This window comes from Panthera leo, chromosome B1 (genome assembly GCF_018350215.1).
Source record: "Panthera leo isolate Ple1 chromosome B1, P.leo_Ple1_pat1.1, whole genome shotgun sequence".
NCBI lineage: Eukaryota > Metazoa > Chordata > Mammalia > Carnivora > Felidae > Panthera > Panthera leo.
The window spans coordinates 53741834-53760059 of NC_056682.1; the positions used below are offsets into that span (position 1 = coordinate 53741834).

Sequence of the window (18226 nt, forward strand, 5' to 3'; positions counted from 1 at the left end):
TATCGCAATTATTTGCTCTGTTGCTAAACATAGCAGTGTATTAGATGGATTTAACAGCTTTTGCACTGGCACAGAAAAGTAGCAGATTGGCCAAGGACTGCTAAACAGGTGCTCTCTGTAATGGCAATAGAATATTTACAATCTTCTCTGAGCTTCATTCTCTACAAAGTTTTTGAATATACTTATCAATAGCTAAGGTAGAAAGATTACTCTAATCTGCTGCTCTGATCTGCCATAGACCAGAAGAAGCTTAAAGTATAGAATACACTGCTTCATAAACATTATGGTACTGCATCCATTTCATTCTTTGTAGTCCATCGACACTGTCACTGCCTGGGTCAGGGCCATTCTATCTCCCATCTGGACTATAACAGTACATTCCTGTTTTCTCTGTCTCAAAGCTTTTGCCATCCATTCAGCTACTCCCTGTGTTGTGTTGGTTCACTACACAACCATGATGAAAAATCTGTAATGGCTACCTCATCTTCATAAAGTAAATTCCAAATACCTTCAGATCTCATCAAAGAGATTCTATGATGTAGCCCAAGACTACGCTTAAAAACAATGACTTTTATTTTCAAATTTGTTTATACTTTTAGTACAGTTTTTTCATTTTTTATTTTTTTAAAAATTAAAAAAAAATTTTTTTTTTAATCTTTATTTATTTTTGAGAGAGTAAGAGACAAGAGTGAGAGCAGGGGACGAACAGAGAGAGAGGGAGACACAGAATCCAAAGTAGGCTCCAGGCTCCGAGCCGTCAGCACAGAGCCCGATGCGGGGCTCGAACCCACGAACCGTGAGATCGTGACCTGAGTTGAAGTCGGACACTTAACCGACTGAGCCACCCAGGCACCCCTTTTCATTTTTTAAAAAATAAAATTTTATAGGGGCTCCTGAGTGGCTCAGTGAGTTAAGCATCTGACTCTTGGTTTCAGCTCAGGTCATGATCTCATGGTTCGTGGAATAGAGCCCTGCGTCAGGCTCTGCACTGACGGGGCAGGGCCTGTTGGGATTCTCTCTCTCTTCCTCTCTCCCTGCCCCTCCCATGCTCTCTCTCTCTCTTTCTTTCTCTCTCTTTCTCTCAAAATAAATAAACTTTAAAATAAAATAAAATTATATATATGTATATGTATATAAATACACACATACACACAAATATTTCGAGTGTCTGCTCTATTTTTGAAATTTGGAATTAAGTTTTAGTGCTTAAATTCATTCACCGTTCTTCCCGCTGAAGAAGAGAATACACACATAAGTAGTCAAATGGGAACCACATAGCACTCATGTATGTTCTAATCATCAGGCAAAGAACACACCTTACAACCAGGGTAATAAACGCTAATGTGTAGACTTCAGACCACTGGGATTTACTTGACTACCACATGGAATTTAGACTTTGAAACCAGGCTGACTTTCTGCCTTGAGAAGGAGCTTTCTGAGTGTGATTGCAGTCACGTTGAAGAGGCCAGGGCTTAAATCTGTTTCATATAATATTGAACATCATGCTCTTAAATTGTAAGTGAAAAAAGCCTCAATTAGTCACTCCTCCTTTGACCACTGCTCTTCTGTGGGTGGAACCATGTTATTTTCCTTATTTCACTCATTGACGTTACTATGCGAGCCTCTGGTAAACTCGGGATGCGAGTGCCACATTTTAGGGAGAAAACAAAAACGTCAGAGGAATCTGCCTAGCACAGTACTTAATACTGAGGCTTTCAGAACGTTCCTGGAATCACTAGGGCCTGCCATAAAGCATAAGCGACACAGAAATGCAACTGAACGGATATCACTAACTTCAGGCCGCAGAAGCCCATGCTGAATGTTCACCTTTGTTCTATTTTTCACGGCTACTATCTAAAATTATACGGATAATAGTTAAATTTTTAGGATGAAGTTAAAAAATATAATAAAGGATGCCTCGCTTTCTATTCAATGCCCAAAGAGAAATTAAATAAAAGTCAAAAAAACAAAGACCCTGCCTCTTGCTAGATTAAAATAAGAATCACCACCACTGCCCCCCCCCCCCCACCGCTCGATGTTTTATTTATTCCAATTTCAGCCAAAGAGTTCACAGTCAGATGGAGCAGGCAGCCTTACAGTGACAGCTGTTCCCCCAACATGGATGTACTTCCATCAGCATTTTATTGAAAGATGAATTAACCCAATACCAATGCCCTGTGTTTTCCATCTTCCAAAGGCTGTGAGTCAACAGAGCCCAAGAGAATTTATTCCAGGCTAAACGATATTCCCCAGATTCATAGTACTGTTAACAGCAAAAGAAAATAATAGAGTTTCAGCATTCGTTAGAAAACACAGAATAACCTGGAAAATATGAAAGATTGTTTTTTTCAATATTCCAGATACTCTGTGTACATAGTTTAGAGTTCAATACCTTAGACTTACATAAGTCAAAAAAAAAAAAAAAGATCTATCAGTTAATTGTGACTTCACGCTTCCCTTGAGATGGGATAAAATATTTATGAAGTAAAAGATTCGTGTTTTCTCCTCTCTCACATAGTGACATATAAGACACCCTTACCATCTTACAAATTTGTAAATATTAAAAATGACAAAGAATTATTAAAAAGAACTTCTCACTAATAGTCAAATAATTATAGCACCTCCAGGATTCAGGATTTTCATAGGGTTTTCCGCTTGTTTTTAATTTTTGGTTTTAATTTTATAGACAGAGTGTACAAACAGGAGAGAGGAGCAGAGAGAGAGAGAGAGAGGGTGGGGGGAAAGAATATCTTAAGCAGACTCCGGGGCTCAATCTTACGACTCTGAGATCATGACTTGAGTTAAAATCAAGAATTGCTCGCTCAACCAACTAAGCCACTCAAGGCCCCAAAGTTTTCTTGTTCTTAAACATCCATCCTTCATACTGAAAACAATTTACCTTCTCTACCTGTTTAATTTTATGTTCTACACATCTTGATGCTCAATAGGCTTTGGTCTGTTTCTAACTGCACAGCATCTACTTGTTTTAGTAGTATTGGTGACCAAACTTAAAATAGGCAACTCTCTTATCAATATCAGTGGCCTTGCATTTTCAAGGCCTTGTTCTAAGTCCTGACACCCATCTCTCTATTTCTTCACCTCTAGAAAAATCTCGGTTCATTTTTAGCACTGCGATATAATGGGCACAGATGTTTTCTAGTCTGGAATTCCTGAGTGGTTCCCAGCATCACTGCACATCTGAATCATCTGGGGAGCTTTTAAAAATATCAATGCTCTGGTTGCATGCCATAGCATCCAGGTAAAATTCAGGTATCCATCTTTTTTAAAGATCCTCATATGATTCCAATGTGCATAGGATCCATTGGCTTATGGATTGTAGACGTCAGTTTTGAATAATTTTGTGGGGTTTTTTTCCTCTACTTTCTTCCAGCAGGACATATGGCTATCAGAAATTGAGTAGAAAAATAAAAATGAGAATTGTGCACCAGAAATCAAGAAAATGTGAACTGAAACCACAAATGATTTTAAACTATTCCGACTAATGAAACATTGTTTTGTTTTATTATTATTATTATTATTATTATTATTATTAATATTGGTACAAAGAGACTCCTTTTTATCTTTACAAAGGATCAAGAATCAGAATGGCTTTGGAATTTTTAACAGCAATGCAAGAAAATAAAAATAAAAGAGAAATGTCTTTGAAATTCAGAAAAAAAATTTTTTTGAACCTAAAGTTTTCTACCAAATTTAGATGTTAAAAGGACATTTAGGGGTGCCTGGGTGGCTCAGTCAGTTGAACTTCCAACTTCAGCTCAGGTCATGATCTTGTGCGTGGGTTCAAGCCCTGAGTTGGGCTCTGTGCTGACAGCTCAGAACCTGAAGCCTGCTTCAGATTCTGTGTCTCCCTCTCTCTCTCTGCTCCTCCCCCACTCATGCTCTGTCTCTGTCTCTCTCAAAGATAAATAAACATTAAAAAATAGTAAATAAATAAATTAAAAGGACATTAAAAGAATTGTGAACAAGTGAATTCTCAAAAGCTTCACATCCTTATGCATCATTTCTCAAAAAATTCCTAAAGGATTTATTCTACTAAAATTAAGAAATAAGCCAAGTAAAAAGGAAAGTCAGGGACCATGAAAGGCAATCTGACAGAAGAGAGATGGAAGTAAACCCCAGTATAATGATTATGGGAAGTCATAAGATGGCTGCTATGCTCCAGAGCAAAAAGAAAAAAAAAAAATCTAATTTTGGAATATATCCAAAGGAAGATAAAGCTAATAAAATATCTGATGAGTCTGACACTGAAACATAATTCAGACATTTCAGAACTTCTGGGTAGGTTAATGATACATATGGAAGAAACTATGTGAAATACATAAAGAGTTTATCAACCTCAAGAAAGTGTTTACTGGGAAAGAAAAGTAATCATAATTTATTGCATGGCTTGGTTGGAAATAATATTTACCTTGTCATAATGTAAAAAGTGAATACTAATCTAACAACAATGGCAGTGTAACCATATCTGTGTACTAGGAGGATAAAAAAAGAGGTTTATGTTAATGGAGGTGGTGATAATGGCTTGAAAGAAAGCTAAATAAATCCTCCTCTGCTGTGGGTATCAGAACATATGCTTAAAATGGGAGCATCTAAAAGTAGCAAAATAAGTTCATTATTTAGAGAAAATTAGGTAAATCCCCAAAGAATCTATTATATAAGTTGGAGTGATTATCTCTAGCGAAGGGGACATAGAGGTATAGGGCAAAGGGCAGGCATCTTAGCTAAGGCTTATATATTAGTTTTTGTGTGTGGCATTATCTGACTAATAGGTAGAATTTAACTCCGAGTTATTTTAACCCTTACCACACAATATTTCAGTGTTGCTGATTTATATATCTATCAGCCTAATAATAAAGTCTGTAGCTAGATAATGGAATCCTTGGGATGTAATGTTATGTGAAGGTCATGGTACAACTTGATATGATGGGAAAAAATGACTCCTAGAATCAGACTAGTGGTTCCAATTCTAACTATGCTATTCATTAGCACCTTATGTATCGTCTCTGAACTTTAATTCCTTTTTTGATAAGTGGTGTAATATTACCCATTTGCAGTGTTATATGGATTAAGTGGTATCTATGAATCAGCACAACACATGTTTAGTACATGAAGTACTAAACAATTTATGAGATCTTATTCCTCCTGCCCTGCTAGATGATAATCTCGTTGTGTTTTCTGCAATTTGGTGTACACAATTTGTAAATATTTAGTAAATTAATGAATAAATGGATCTCATAAAAACAAAAATTATTGGTTTTTATGATGAATGCTAAACGCACTTACAGGGGACTTCTGGAATGGCAGAATGATGTTTTCTGTAAATTCACTCCTCCAAAAAAAAAAGCAATAAAAATACTGAAAAAACTGTCAAAGTTAACCTTCGGGAGCTCTGAAAAGCTTGCAACACACTGAGGAATGTGTATTCAAGTAAAACTAATAGGTTTCTCTAAAAACAGGGCATGTAAATATGGCTCCCCTCCTGAGCTCCTGGTAGCCTTGAAAACCAGCAGCCTCTCAACCATAGAAGCTTACAATCCAGAGCCTAGCAGGTATCAAAGTCCATCCCTAGAGCTATGTTATTTTTATCTGGCCTGCTCCCTAGAAAAGTACCACTCAGATGGCTTATCATTATTTGGCTTTGACTGGGAACTCCCTCAGTGGGAAAATCCTATCCCAGGGCATTTATTAAAAAGGATCACAAAAGTGATCACAAAAGGGGCACCTGGGTGGCTCAGTCCTTTAAGCTGATGACTCTTGATTTTGGCTGAGGTAGCGATCTCAGGGTCCTGATCTCAGGTCCTGATCTCAGGGTCCTTAGAGCTGAATTCTCTCTCTGCCCCTCCCCTGCCCCTGCCCTTGTTCCCTCCTTGTTCCCTCCCCTGCATGCTCTCTTGCACATGCGCTCTCAAAAGAAAGAAAGAAAAAGAAAGAAAGAAAAAGAAAGAAAGGAAAAGAAAGAAAGAAAGAAAGAAAAAAGAAAATGATCATAAGAAACTGTTTTAACACTGCAGCTGCCTAACACTGTGTGATACAGAATCCTCAGTGGCTGCACACTGTGGGGAAATACAGACTATTAGTCCAGGAAAGTCACTAAACAACAAACAACAATAATAAACACCAGTAACAACAACTGGGCTTTGCAAATGGGAGGTCTGGTTTCCAGGGTTGCCACATTGCATGATTTAATGTATCCAATTTTTAACAACAACAACAAAAATATGTAGCATGAAAAGAAACAGAAAAATAGGGCCCGTACATGGGAGGAAAAAATCAATAGGAACAGCCTAAAGGAGCTCCAATGTTGGACTTACCAAATCAGACATTTACAAAGCCATCAGAGATATCAAGACCAAATGAGATTGAAGACTTATATAATGGCCAGCTTCAGTGTTCAAAGGAGACTATGAATTTGCGATTTTCAATTCAGATTATTTCACAGAGTGATTGCCTTCAATTTTATGCATCTGTGTGTACACAGATATAAAATATATATGTTCCTTTTTTTAAAAAAAACTGATAATGAAAAGAATGGAATTATTTAAAAATATTTTAGATAAGTATCTAAATAGTCTTTATGTTTTAATCTCTTTCAGGCCCTCCTGTTAATGTCACATGCAACATATTCATAAACAGCTTTGGCTCTATCGCTGAGACGACAATGGTAGGCATGTTTACTTTGTAACAAGTTTCACACTGGAGTATTTTGTAATTACATTAATGGCACATTTTCTGCTAGTGTTATGTAATTTAAAGCCAAAACTGATGTAATGATATTTAAAAACATAAAATTAATGGTATAACTAAACTGTAATCAACTACAGGCAATAACGTTTCATTTAGAGATGGTATAGTAGAGAAAACGTAAATAAAAACAAGAATGTTTTTTCCCATTTTGGTAATTAAATATTAAATCTCAAATTAAAACTAAAATTTTACCATATAAACCATTTCTTTTCAATACTCTTTATAAACCAGACATAAACATAGAAGTAAATAATTTCATGTTCATTTATTCTGTGTACTTAGAATGTGTTTATAATATTATTTTGAGTCTTTATTTGGTTACTTTTCCAAATGAATATAGTATTTGCTCAAACATTATAAACGTTTTGTGAATTGTGGTATCTGCCTTAATTTATTGAAACACTTTGAACAGAGACTTCTGTTGAGAGCTATGTAGTTGAGAACATTTTATATAATGAAGTTATTAAAGCCAAAACAATTATCATTACAGACCAAATTTATTCTGATTTGAATGTTATAACTTTCTCTAACGATCATGTTGTATCTCTACCTTACCCTGTTGTATCTCTACCTTACCCTGAAGCTTTTATTGTGCATTTTAGCAAAACTAAAATGCAGAGACAGACTTATGAGCCACTCATATCTGAAAATTGTCTAGCAGGCAAATTTTTTTTTTAATTGAAACTATGTATGGTGGTTTTTAAATTACCCAGAATTATAATCCATTCCTAAATTTAGCAAGTATAATTTGCATTAATTTTCAAAGTTGATGTTAGCTAAAATAGGATGTAAAATACTTAAAAATTTATTAGCTTCCAAAACCATTATTAAGTAAGTAGAGAACTATGTTCATTTTACGTATCTCAGAATGACTTGATAGCAAATTCTCTAAGAATAAATAATCTAATATGCGAATTATTACGGGTGGATATACAGGTGTGTGTGTGTGTGTGTGTGTGTGTGTGTGCGCATAGAGGATCTATCTCAACAGGAAGAGACTTTACTTCGGCATCTTTTTTTCCCCTCATGTATGCAATATTTAGTCATTTAGTGGCATCTCTGTGGTTTTATCAAACTCAATATAATATAATTACAATAAAAGCATCAGTGAAGAAGAACTTAACTCACTTATTTGGGCATTATATAGAATTATCTTCACTACCGTATACAAATTCACATGAATGTATGTGTGTGGAAACACAGAGAAAATGAGTATAATTTGCTTGCATAAGCACAGTGTGGTTCTGGTGCAATTCTGACTCTAAAATGACTATGATCCTGTTTTAAGCTTTGACATATTATGGGTTTTCATTGAATATTTTGTCCTGATTTATATCCTGCATTTGTACTACTGGAGAGAAAAATTTTCCTCTACCCTTCAAGAATCTTTTGACTGGTTTAGGAATTAAGTCAACATGAGACAATTAACAGGAGAAAATCAAATATAATAACATACATATGAAGAATTCGCATGAACATAAGGGATTTCAAAGATAGTCAGGCAAAATGAGGTATATATGTCATCCTAAACTAAGGCGAAGGTGGTAGGAGTCTGGGACTTCAAAGGAAGGACAGCAATTCACAGGAAGGTGAAAAAGAGTAAATGTTTGGTAAACAAGTGTTTGCTGGGCCACTCAGAAACAATGGGACATTGAGAGGACTTTAATCCAATAGGCGTTGCTAGGGCTCCTACCTATCTACCAGACCTAGTTCATATTATAACTATAGTTATCTATGGTGCTAGCTCCCTTCCTGGAACAGGTCCTCTGTCTAAATCCTTTTAGGCAGTTGGCAAAAAGAAAAACTTCCTGAGTCCTCTGGGGTTTTTTCAAACTTTTTTTTTTTTTTTTTTTAATTTACTTGGGGGTGGGGAACAGGGGCAGAGTGAGGAAGAGAGATAATCCCAAGCAGACACCATACTGTCAGCACAGAGCCTGATGCAGGGGTCGATCCCACGAAGTGTGAGACCATGACCTGAGCTGAGATCAAGAGCTGGGTGCTTAACTGACTGAATCACCCAGGCTCTCCGTTGAGTCTTCTGTTTCTTAAAAATAATCAACCTAAAATAATCCATGTGCCGAAGAGACACATTTTGGGGGGAAAATTTTTTTCCTCTACAGTACATTCTTAGTCCAAATCATATTTAAAGATGAAGGAATCTCTACTGGCTTTTTTCTGCTTAGACTTTCCAAATTGTATTTCTAGCCCTGGCAACCTTTCCTTTTAATCGCTGCTATACATACTGTACAATCTCGAAAGCCTAAAAATATGTTTATACTTTCTCTTCTGCAAGATTGCTTCCACAAAATACTTTCAGCAGCAATAGTTGGAAAGACTTACAGCCTTACTTGTCTTTGTGGGATGGAGGAAGAGACTTGGAAAAAAGAAGACATGGCCAGATTTCCTTCTCATTAAACCTGAAAGATTGTCAGGTTCCTGAAGGTCTTTGCTTTTTATAGCATAATTCATCAGCCCGCCATAAATGGTTATAGCACACAATCTACAGGGTGACGACACCAGCTAAATTTCTCATCTTTAATAATTTTAGACTTCCTTTATAAAATAATATTACATAAAAACTTGCAGAATATTATACATACACTCCCACAGTGACTCTTACTCAGTTTTATTTCCCTTCTGTAACATAGAAATCCTTTCAATTCCCACATATTCCATCATAATGTATTTTTTAAAAATAATTTAATGTTGATTTTTGAGAGAGAAACAGAGAGACAAAGCGTGAGCAGGAGAGGGGTAGTGAGAGAAGGAGACACAGAATCTGAAGCAGACTCCAAGCCCACAAACCATGAGATCATGACCTGAGCCGAAGTTGGATGCTCAACCAGCTGAGCCACCCAGGCGCCCCATCGTAATGTATTTTTTGAAATCATTTTTAGCATCTATCCCTTTCCTCTTCTGGGTCACAAGTAGCATCAATAAGGATTAATCAAACATCTCAGAGATTAATTATTATAAAATTTACTGTGTCCTCTTTGATATCTCTCTTTTTAGTCTTCTAAACTTTTAAACAGGTGATACTATTTCTATTCATGTAATCAGATTCAATATTTGTAAAATTTTTAATGGCATCAGATGGAAGAGCTGCAACATGGTGTCCATATACATAAGAATGAATAAAATTAAAACTTACTATATTTAATATCTTACGATTCATAAAATATTTTCTTACCACTTAATTAAGTTGATGTATTTTATTCATATTTTCTACATCATAGCTCTGCAAGTAAACTTGGTCCCATTATTTTATTTGCTGTGATGTTGTTTAAATTAATTTATTTTTATGGAAGCATTTATGTATTTTTAAAATATTTACATTCCTTATACTGATGTAGTTTACTTTTGGTTTTACAATACAAATAGCCTAATTCAAGTAAGAAGATGTGTTAAAATTGAGAAGATTGAATTTCAAATGACCTGCAATCCTTAATAAATATCTTTGCATCTGAGATCTCATATCTAAAATAAAGCTAAATAATTCTCCCAATCTGTATATCTCTGCTTAACAAAGACATTAACTGTCTTCAATGTCTATTTACAGACAAGATATGTTAAGCTCCCTCTGCTGGTGTAGTTTCTCACAATTGTATCTCTCCACATTTAAAATTCACCCTTAGTCCCATTTGAGGTAATTATTTGATTCTTGAGAAAATAGCTCTAGTAGATATTCTACATATTTACCAATTTTTTGAAAATGAAGTTAATTTAAAATTTTAACATATTTTGCGTCTTCTTCTTGTACCAAATCTGGTTTTTTTTCAAATATTTATGCGAATATTTCCAAGAGCATAAGCTCAAATTTATTTTTACCCATGAAACTCCTCCTTTCCCAGTATAGATTTGTCTAATTAACTTAATGTAGTTCCAACTATTCTCACTTGAGTACAATTTTATTATTCTTGGCATATAGTCATCAACTTTTTGTTCTGTAGATATTGTGGAAATTTGAAACTCCCTTACCTCTCTCACATTTGGGTCATGTGTCATATATTATGAGATTCTCTAAGGGTGTGTTCAGCCTCCATTAGTCCAAGTTCACATTTTTCTTAAGCAGGCAATGATTGAACAACTATTGGAAACCACAGTTCTTAAAAACATTAAATTAAAGAGAAAGTTGGTTTACCATCATTACAGTCATTCTTTTTCCCCTTTTGTAACATGGCTTGGTAAGGGAGGTACGTCTGTCCTGCCTTCTAAACTTGGGGTGACAAAAGTTGCTCACGATTGTTTTCATTGCTTCTCTGAGGGGAGGCTTAAGATCTCCACATTGATTTGAATCCTAAGTAAAACATAAACTCTTGCAAACCTGTGATGAGTTCTGGATAAGGCTTATATGCCAGGCTGAAAGCATTTGTAAGTTGGGCTTTAAAAAAAAAATCATAGATGAATGTAGTAATTTGGGTGTGTATATATAGCAGTGTCTCAAACTGAATATATTGGCTTAACCTATCTTCAGAAAAACAGATGGCTCTCCATCTTGTTACACATATGTTCTCAGAGAGTTAGAAAACTGCTCGGCTATGTGCCTTAAGTCAATATTTACTCATTGAACCATTACTTTTCACTAGTGCTGATAGAATAAATTATTTTTACAAAATAAAAACAAAAAAGTTAGCTATTTTGGTATAAAAGTTTTTCAGGTGTTTGTATACAAAGACATATGGCGGCGTTGGGTGAGAGTATCTGAGGGTCTGCCGTGATCTCACCGAATTGCCAAATAGCACATTTTCTCAATTTTTCACAGAAATGATGGCTTTATATAATCATACATTTGTACATGCTACGTTGAATCATCAATTAGAATTTCCAAAGAAGTCTAAGCCAGTATGGCATAAAAAAAAATTATAGTAGCCATTTATAGATTCTTTTTATTTTATTTTAGTTTAGTTTAGTTTAGCTTAGTTTAGTTTAGTTTAGTTTTTTAAAAGTAGGCTCCATTCCCCGTGTGACACATCTGAGCTGAGATCAAGAGTCATACACTTCACTGACTAGTCACCCAGGGGCCCCTCCATTTACAGATTCTTTTTTTTTTTCCATTTACAGATTCTTAATGGAAAATCCTACATGTCCTTTTTTTCTAAGTGTATTTTTTATCAAATAAAGTTTTTTATCAAACAAAGTTATTACCTATACAAATTTTTGCATAGGTGATATAAATAACACTCATTTTTCTATCATCTTAAGAAATTAAACATTAAAAAGAACTGAAGCTGACCATGTACTCTTTCCCCAAACACTGCTTCCCTGCCTTTCCAAAAGAGGCTTTGCTTCTGAATTTAATATGAAGACATAAAATTCCATTCTACATTATGAAAATGTGAACAAAATGGCCATACTATAGTATCCACATAGAATTTGATTTTTTTGTTCAAATTCATGTTTTTTAAGATAAGCCTTAGACTATTTCATTCATTTTTATTTCAAGAAGTATTCTATATTGCATTTATTCATTCTACATTTGCTGGATATTTTGACTGTTTTTAATGTTTTTACTACTACAAAAACTCTGCATTGAAAATTGTTGCACATTATCTTCTAAGAGGCATAGGCAAAATATTCCACAGGGTATATACCCAGGGGTGGAATTATTTGGCACGAGGTTAGATACTCAGAAGTGAAATTGCTTGGCTCAAATATTACTGTATTGCTCTCTAATGTGGCCATTCTGTCTTAAAGACCTACAATTAATTTTATGAGATTTTCTCATGTTTTATATCACTCACAGATAGTATTTACCTACTTTGGACATAATTGCCATTATTACGTACTGCCTTGATTAATAGTGTGGTTACGCATTTTACTGGAATGTCATTCATTCATTCATTCATTCATTCATTTTTGCCATTCTGGTGTCCTTTGTGCAAAATGCCTCTTTATGTCTTCTACATTTATGGTCGTTTGTTTTTATAATGTATACACCAACATACACCACACACACACACACACACACACACAAACACACATATTATTCTGAAGATGAATGCTCTGTTATGTGCATTTTAAATACCAATTCTGCTTTTGTTTAGTGTGTTCATGATGTTTTATGATGTATAAATTATTTTTATTTTAATTTATAAACTTTAACATTGTTTAACTCACTGGTTTGTGCTTCTTTGTCTAAAGAAATCCTTCTCTCACCCAAGTTCATAAAGACATTTTCTTATATTTTCTCCTCCTGAAAGCATTTTGCTTTTCCTATTAAGGTTTTAGTGCACCTGGAATTTTGCGTAGTTGTTTATATGTGTACGATGTGCAGTAGGTATTTATTTTTATTTCACAATTGAATAATTACTTCTAATAGTTTGCAATTGTACCTCTGTCATATCTATCCCTAGATGGAATAAGTCTGTTTCAAAATTTGTAATTTTGTGCCAATGCTGAATTTATCTATGCCTGCATCAATATTATAGTCTTATTTATTATAGCTTTAAATTAGGCTTGATATTTAATAGGACAACTTCTCAAACATACTTTATTCTTTTTCAAAGTATTCTTAACTCTTCTTAGAAGTTTGCTTTTTCATGTAAATTTTAGAATCACCTTGTCAAGTTCCACAAATTAAACTGGAATCTATGAATGAATGTTGAGAAAGTTGTCATCTTAAAATACTGAATCTTTCCATCTATGAATATAATGTATCTCTCTTTTACTTAAATATTATTTAATATTATTTAACAAAGATAGAACTTCTCATAAATTTTTTACATATCTTATAATTTTAATAATTACTCCTTATTTTTATTTTACTTTGCAACACTTTAGCTGTGTTTTCTAATTCTTTATTGCTGGTACATAACAATATGTTTGTTGTTTACATTGGTTTAATATGCTTTCATTTTAGCCCTAAAATGTTACAGTTCCTTCATGCAATCATTTTATCTAGGAATAATATGTTGATTTGTTCCTTTTCATCTTTATATGCTTGACTTCTTTTACTTGTCTTGCTGTTTTAGCAAAAATAGTGTTGAGTGAAACTTATTTTATACCTGGTTTTAAAAGGGATATTTCTAATATTTGCAGAATAAATGTGATGCTTGCTTGAGTTTGATATCCTTTACCAGAATTAGTTCCCTCTTTCTGTAGAACACAGAAATCATTAAAACAGAACAACCCCCAAAACAGTAAGTCTTCTAATCCGTGAACTAGGGTATCAGTTTATTTGTCTTCTTCAGTTATTCTTAGCTACATTTTTTGGAGCTTGTCATATATTTTGTTTATTCTGAAGTATTGATGTATGGTAATAAATTTTACATTAAAATTTCTCAAATAATTTTTTATTCTAGAGTAGTTTCATATCTATAAAAAAGTTACATAGTATGGAGTTCCCCCATACCTCCTTCCCAGTGTCCTCTGCTATTAACATCTGGCATTAATATGATACATTTGGCACAACTAACGGACAAGCATTTGATAAATTATTATTAACTGAAGTCTGTATATTTTTTAGTATTTCCTTATTACTTCTTTTTTTTTTATTTTAATGTTTATTTATTTTTGAGACAGAGAGAGACAGAGCATGAATGGGAGAGGGTCAGAGAGAGAGGGAGACACAGAATCCGAAGCAGGTTCCAGGCTCTGAGCCGTCAGCACAGAGCCCGACGCGGGGCTCGAACTCATGGACCGTGAGATCATGACCTGAGCCGAAGTCGGATGCCCAACCGACTGAGCCACCCAGGCGCCCCTCCTTATTACTTCTAATGTCTTTTTTCTGTCCCTAGACCTATCCAGGATACTATGTTAAGTTTAGGTGTCCTGTCTCCTCTCCTTATACTTTCCGTATATTTTATGGTCTTAACAGTTTTGAGTGCTGGTCAGGTACTTTGTAGAATGTCTCTCAGCTGACATTTTTCTTATGACTAGGCTGGAACCATGAGGTTTGGAAGGAAAACCACAGAGGTAAAGTGCCATTCTCCTCACTTTATATCAAGGGTGTGTGCTGTCACTTTGTATACTATGTATTCTCATTAGCAGTGACTTGTCAGACTTCGCCACTGTAAAGTTAACTCCTTTTTTCACCTTCTCCATACAATATTCTTTGGAAAGCAGCACACAGACCATACTTAAGGATAAGGAAGAATTACTTTCCATCCCCTTGAGGGAATCATATTATTTGGCATTCTTCTATATAAGACATTTATCTATTCTTCCCCATTTATTTATTTGTCCAATGATTTATTTATACTAGTATGAATTCATGGATATTTGTTTTATACTTTAGGTTATAAGTCAAGAGTACATTAGCTACGTTTTTGTTCAAGTCATTACAGTTTTGGTCATTCAGTTGACTCCTGTATCCTTTTCACATATTTCCATCATTTTGTTTTTTATGTGCACTTTCTTGCATCCTGCTACTACAAGATGTTCCAGACTCATCTTGTATCTTCCCTGCTACAACCCTAGAGTCAACAATTTCTCCATGGATCCCTGGCTATTTTTATTGGAGAACGGTATTAGAAACCCAGATCTGGTTACTAGGTATGGTTATTGCTACAGAAGTGTCATTATTTCTAGGCCCTCTAAGCAGACAGAGCTTGGAAATGTGTGTATGTATGTGTGTGCAAATGTTATAATTTAGACTGTATTTTCCAGTTGTTTCTATAAATATACAAACAGACAATTATATCTTAGAATGTTGATGAATATCCTAAGAACTTGATAACTTAGGTAGTTTTGGTACTACTTTGCCACTTTCTTTGTATTGTCTATGAATATGCCCATGCAAATGGTTAAGACAGTTGTACACCTTTCTGTTCTTTATGCTTTAAATCTCTCTTCCTCTTCTTCCCTCTCTCCTTCTCCTCCTCTTTCCCTCCTTTTCCCTCCTACATTATTGCACTGGTTCACAAGTCCTGTACAATGATAAATAAAATGGATGGAGAATGACCACCTTTGTCTTTTCTCTGATATCAGAGAGAAATCATGCAATATTTTGCAATTAAAAATGGTATTAACTGCAGATTTCTCCTAAACGTTCTTTATCAGACTGAAGAGTTTTCCTTCCATTACTTATACACTGAGTTGTTTTTTTTTTAATCATGAGTAGGCATTCAATTTCATTCAGTGCTATCAGCATTCATTGAAATGATTGACTTTTCTCCTTCATTCTGTTAGTAATATGGCTTATATTAAAATCAATCAAATATATATTGATTTTCAAGTAGAAAATCATCTTTGCAGCTCTGGGATAACTCCCCTATGACCATAATTGATTAGTCTTTTTATATATTGCTGGTTTAATTTATGATATTTGGTTTAGGATTTTTGCTGCTGTGTTCATTTTGGATATTGAACTGTAATTATCTTTTCTTATATTGTCAAGAGCTGTGTGTGGTATCAGTTTTATGCTAGTTTCAAAAAATTAGGAAATATTCATTCTTCCCCTACTCTGTAAAATAGTTTGTGTAGCACTGTCATTTCTTCCATAAGCATTTGGTAAAATTTACTAGTAATGCCATCCATGTTAGTCATTTTGCTTGGGGGAAAGATTACATTTACAGATTCTACTCTTGAACAGATAGAGGACTATTCCCTTTTTCTACATTTTGCAAAAGTTGTTTTTAAGAAATTTGTCCATTTCTTTAAGAATTTCAAATTATTGACATAAACTTATTTATAATACAATATCATTTCATCTGAGGTATCTTTTTAATGTCTTCACTTTCATTACTTTTAATAATAATTTTGTTTTAGCTCCCTTTTTCTGAATTAGCTTACATATGGATTTACTTTTGTCTGCTAGGAATTTTTGCTGCTTTCTGATCATTACTATGATTAACGTTAATCTTTTAAAGATAATAATAGTCAATTTTTATCACTCCATTTGTTCTTTTTGTAAAATCTATTACACTGAATATTCTGTACCTCATTCTCTCCATCAGAGTTTCTATCTCTTTATATTTCTGTGCTGCACATTCCTTATATTTAAGAATTGTCACTGGTAAATAAATTATTGGAAATCCATAAAAATCCCAAATAAGCTGTAATTTCATACCAATCCACTTTATATTTCTTCATAGCAAGTAACTCAATGACTTACATAAGGCAATTCATTCACACACTACGATGATGATGTTTTTCTTACACCACTTTATTTGGCTTTTAGGATAGCATTTAACTCTATGTACTGATTTGACAAATAGACTTCATTGACATCCTATTATTTTATTCAGTTTAGTTTTTTTTTTAAATTTTTTAACGTTTATTCATTTTTGAGAGACAGAGAGATACGGAGTGTGAGTGCACAAGGTGCAGAAAGAAAGAGAGACACAGAATTCGAAGCAGGCTCCAGGCTCTAAGCTGTCAGTCAGCACAGAGCCCAACATGGGGCTGGAACCCATGATCACTGAGATCATGACCTGAGCCAAAGTCTGATGCTTAATCGACTGAGGCACGCAGGCGCCCCTTATTCAATTTAGTTTTAAGTACTCTTTATCTTTTTAATATTTCATTTAAATCCATAGACATTTACTTAGAATTTTTAAAAAAATTAATGTTTATTTATTTTTGAAGGAGAGAGACATAGAACATCAGTGGGGGAGGGGCAAAGAGAAAAGGAGACACAGAATCCAATGCAGGTTCAGGCTCCGAGCTGTCAGCACAGAGCCTGACATGGGGCTTGAACCCATGAACCGTAAGATCATGACCTGAACCGAAGTTGGATGCTTAACCGACTGAGCCACCCAGGTGCCCCTAGAGTTTTTTGATTATGGGCTCCACAGAGCAGCAATCCACTCTGCAATATTCATTATTATATCATTAACAACTAGAATAATTCTTAGCACAAAGTAACTTTTAATTATATATTATTGAATATCTGTATACATGTATTCTGGCCAACAAAGAGTCTTTTTTCCAAAAAGAAAACTTCACTACTGTATCCTTGTAAGAGTGTATAACTGTTTATTACTTGTATTGCTTCCCAAAATGGTCTCATTTTTCATTTCTGAGTCCTTGTCACTGTTTTAATTTTTTTTTACTGTTTTATTTTATTTTTTGAGAGAGTACAAGTGGGAGACGGACACAGAGAGTGGGGCAGTGGCTCTGAAGAGGGCTCTGTGCTGACAGCAGTGAGCCTGATGTGGGGCTTGAAGTTACAAACCATGAGATCATGATCTGAGCCAATGTTGGACACTCAACCGACTGAGCCACCCAGGTATCCCCTGGTCACTATTTTAAATTGGTGCTACAGTCTCTTAAATATGAGCCAAGTAACTAATTGTGCAATCAAATTACTGTTTGCTAACATTGCTCAAATGAACATGGCTTTTTTATTAAAAAATTTCCTTATAATTTTATCTTTCCTCAAAAAGTATTTGCTTTTTCAGCTGTATTGCTACAGATAAGTTCATTAAAACACTAAACTTTTGTTGGGGCGCCTGGGTGGCTCAGTTGGTTGAGCGTCCGACTTCGGCTCAGGTCATGATCTCACGGTCTGTGAGTTCGA

The 18226-nt window shown here is 34.6% G+C and overlaps 1 protein-coding gene across 2 annotated transcripts in view; it reads left to right on the forward strand.

Moving 5' to 3' along the window:
• The window catches only part of GLRA3 (glycine receptor alpha 3), a 198290-nt gene that overhangs the window by 58915 nt on the left and 121149 nt on the right, over nt 1–18226 (forward strand). For both annotated transcript variants that reach the window (XM_042933891.1, XM_042933892.1), the window contains exon 3: nt 6615–6682. In XM_042933891.1, coding sequence (XP_042789825.1) covers nt 6615–6682 — 68 coding nt within the window. The remainder of the gene's footprint in view (nt 1–6614; nt 6683–18226) is intronic.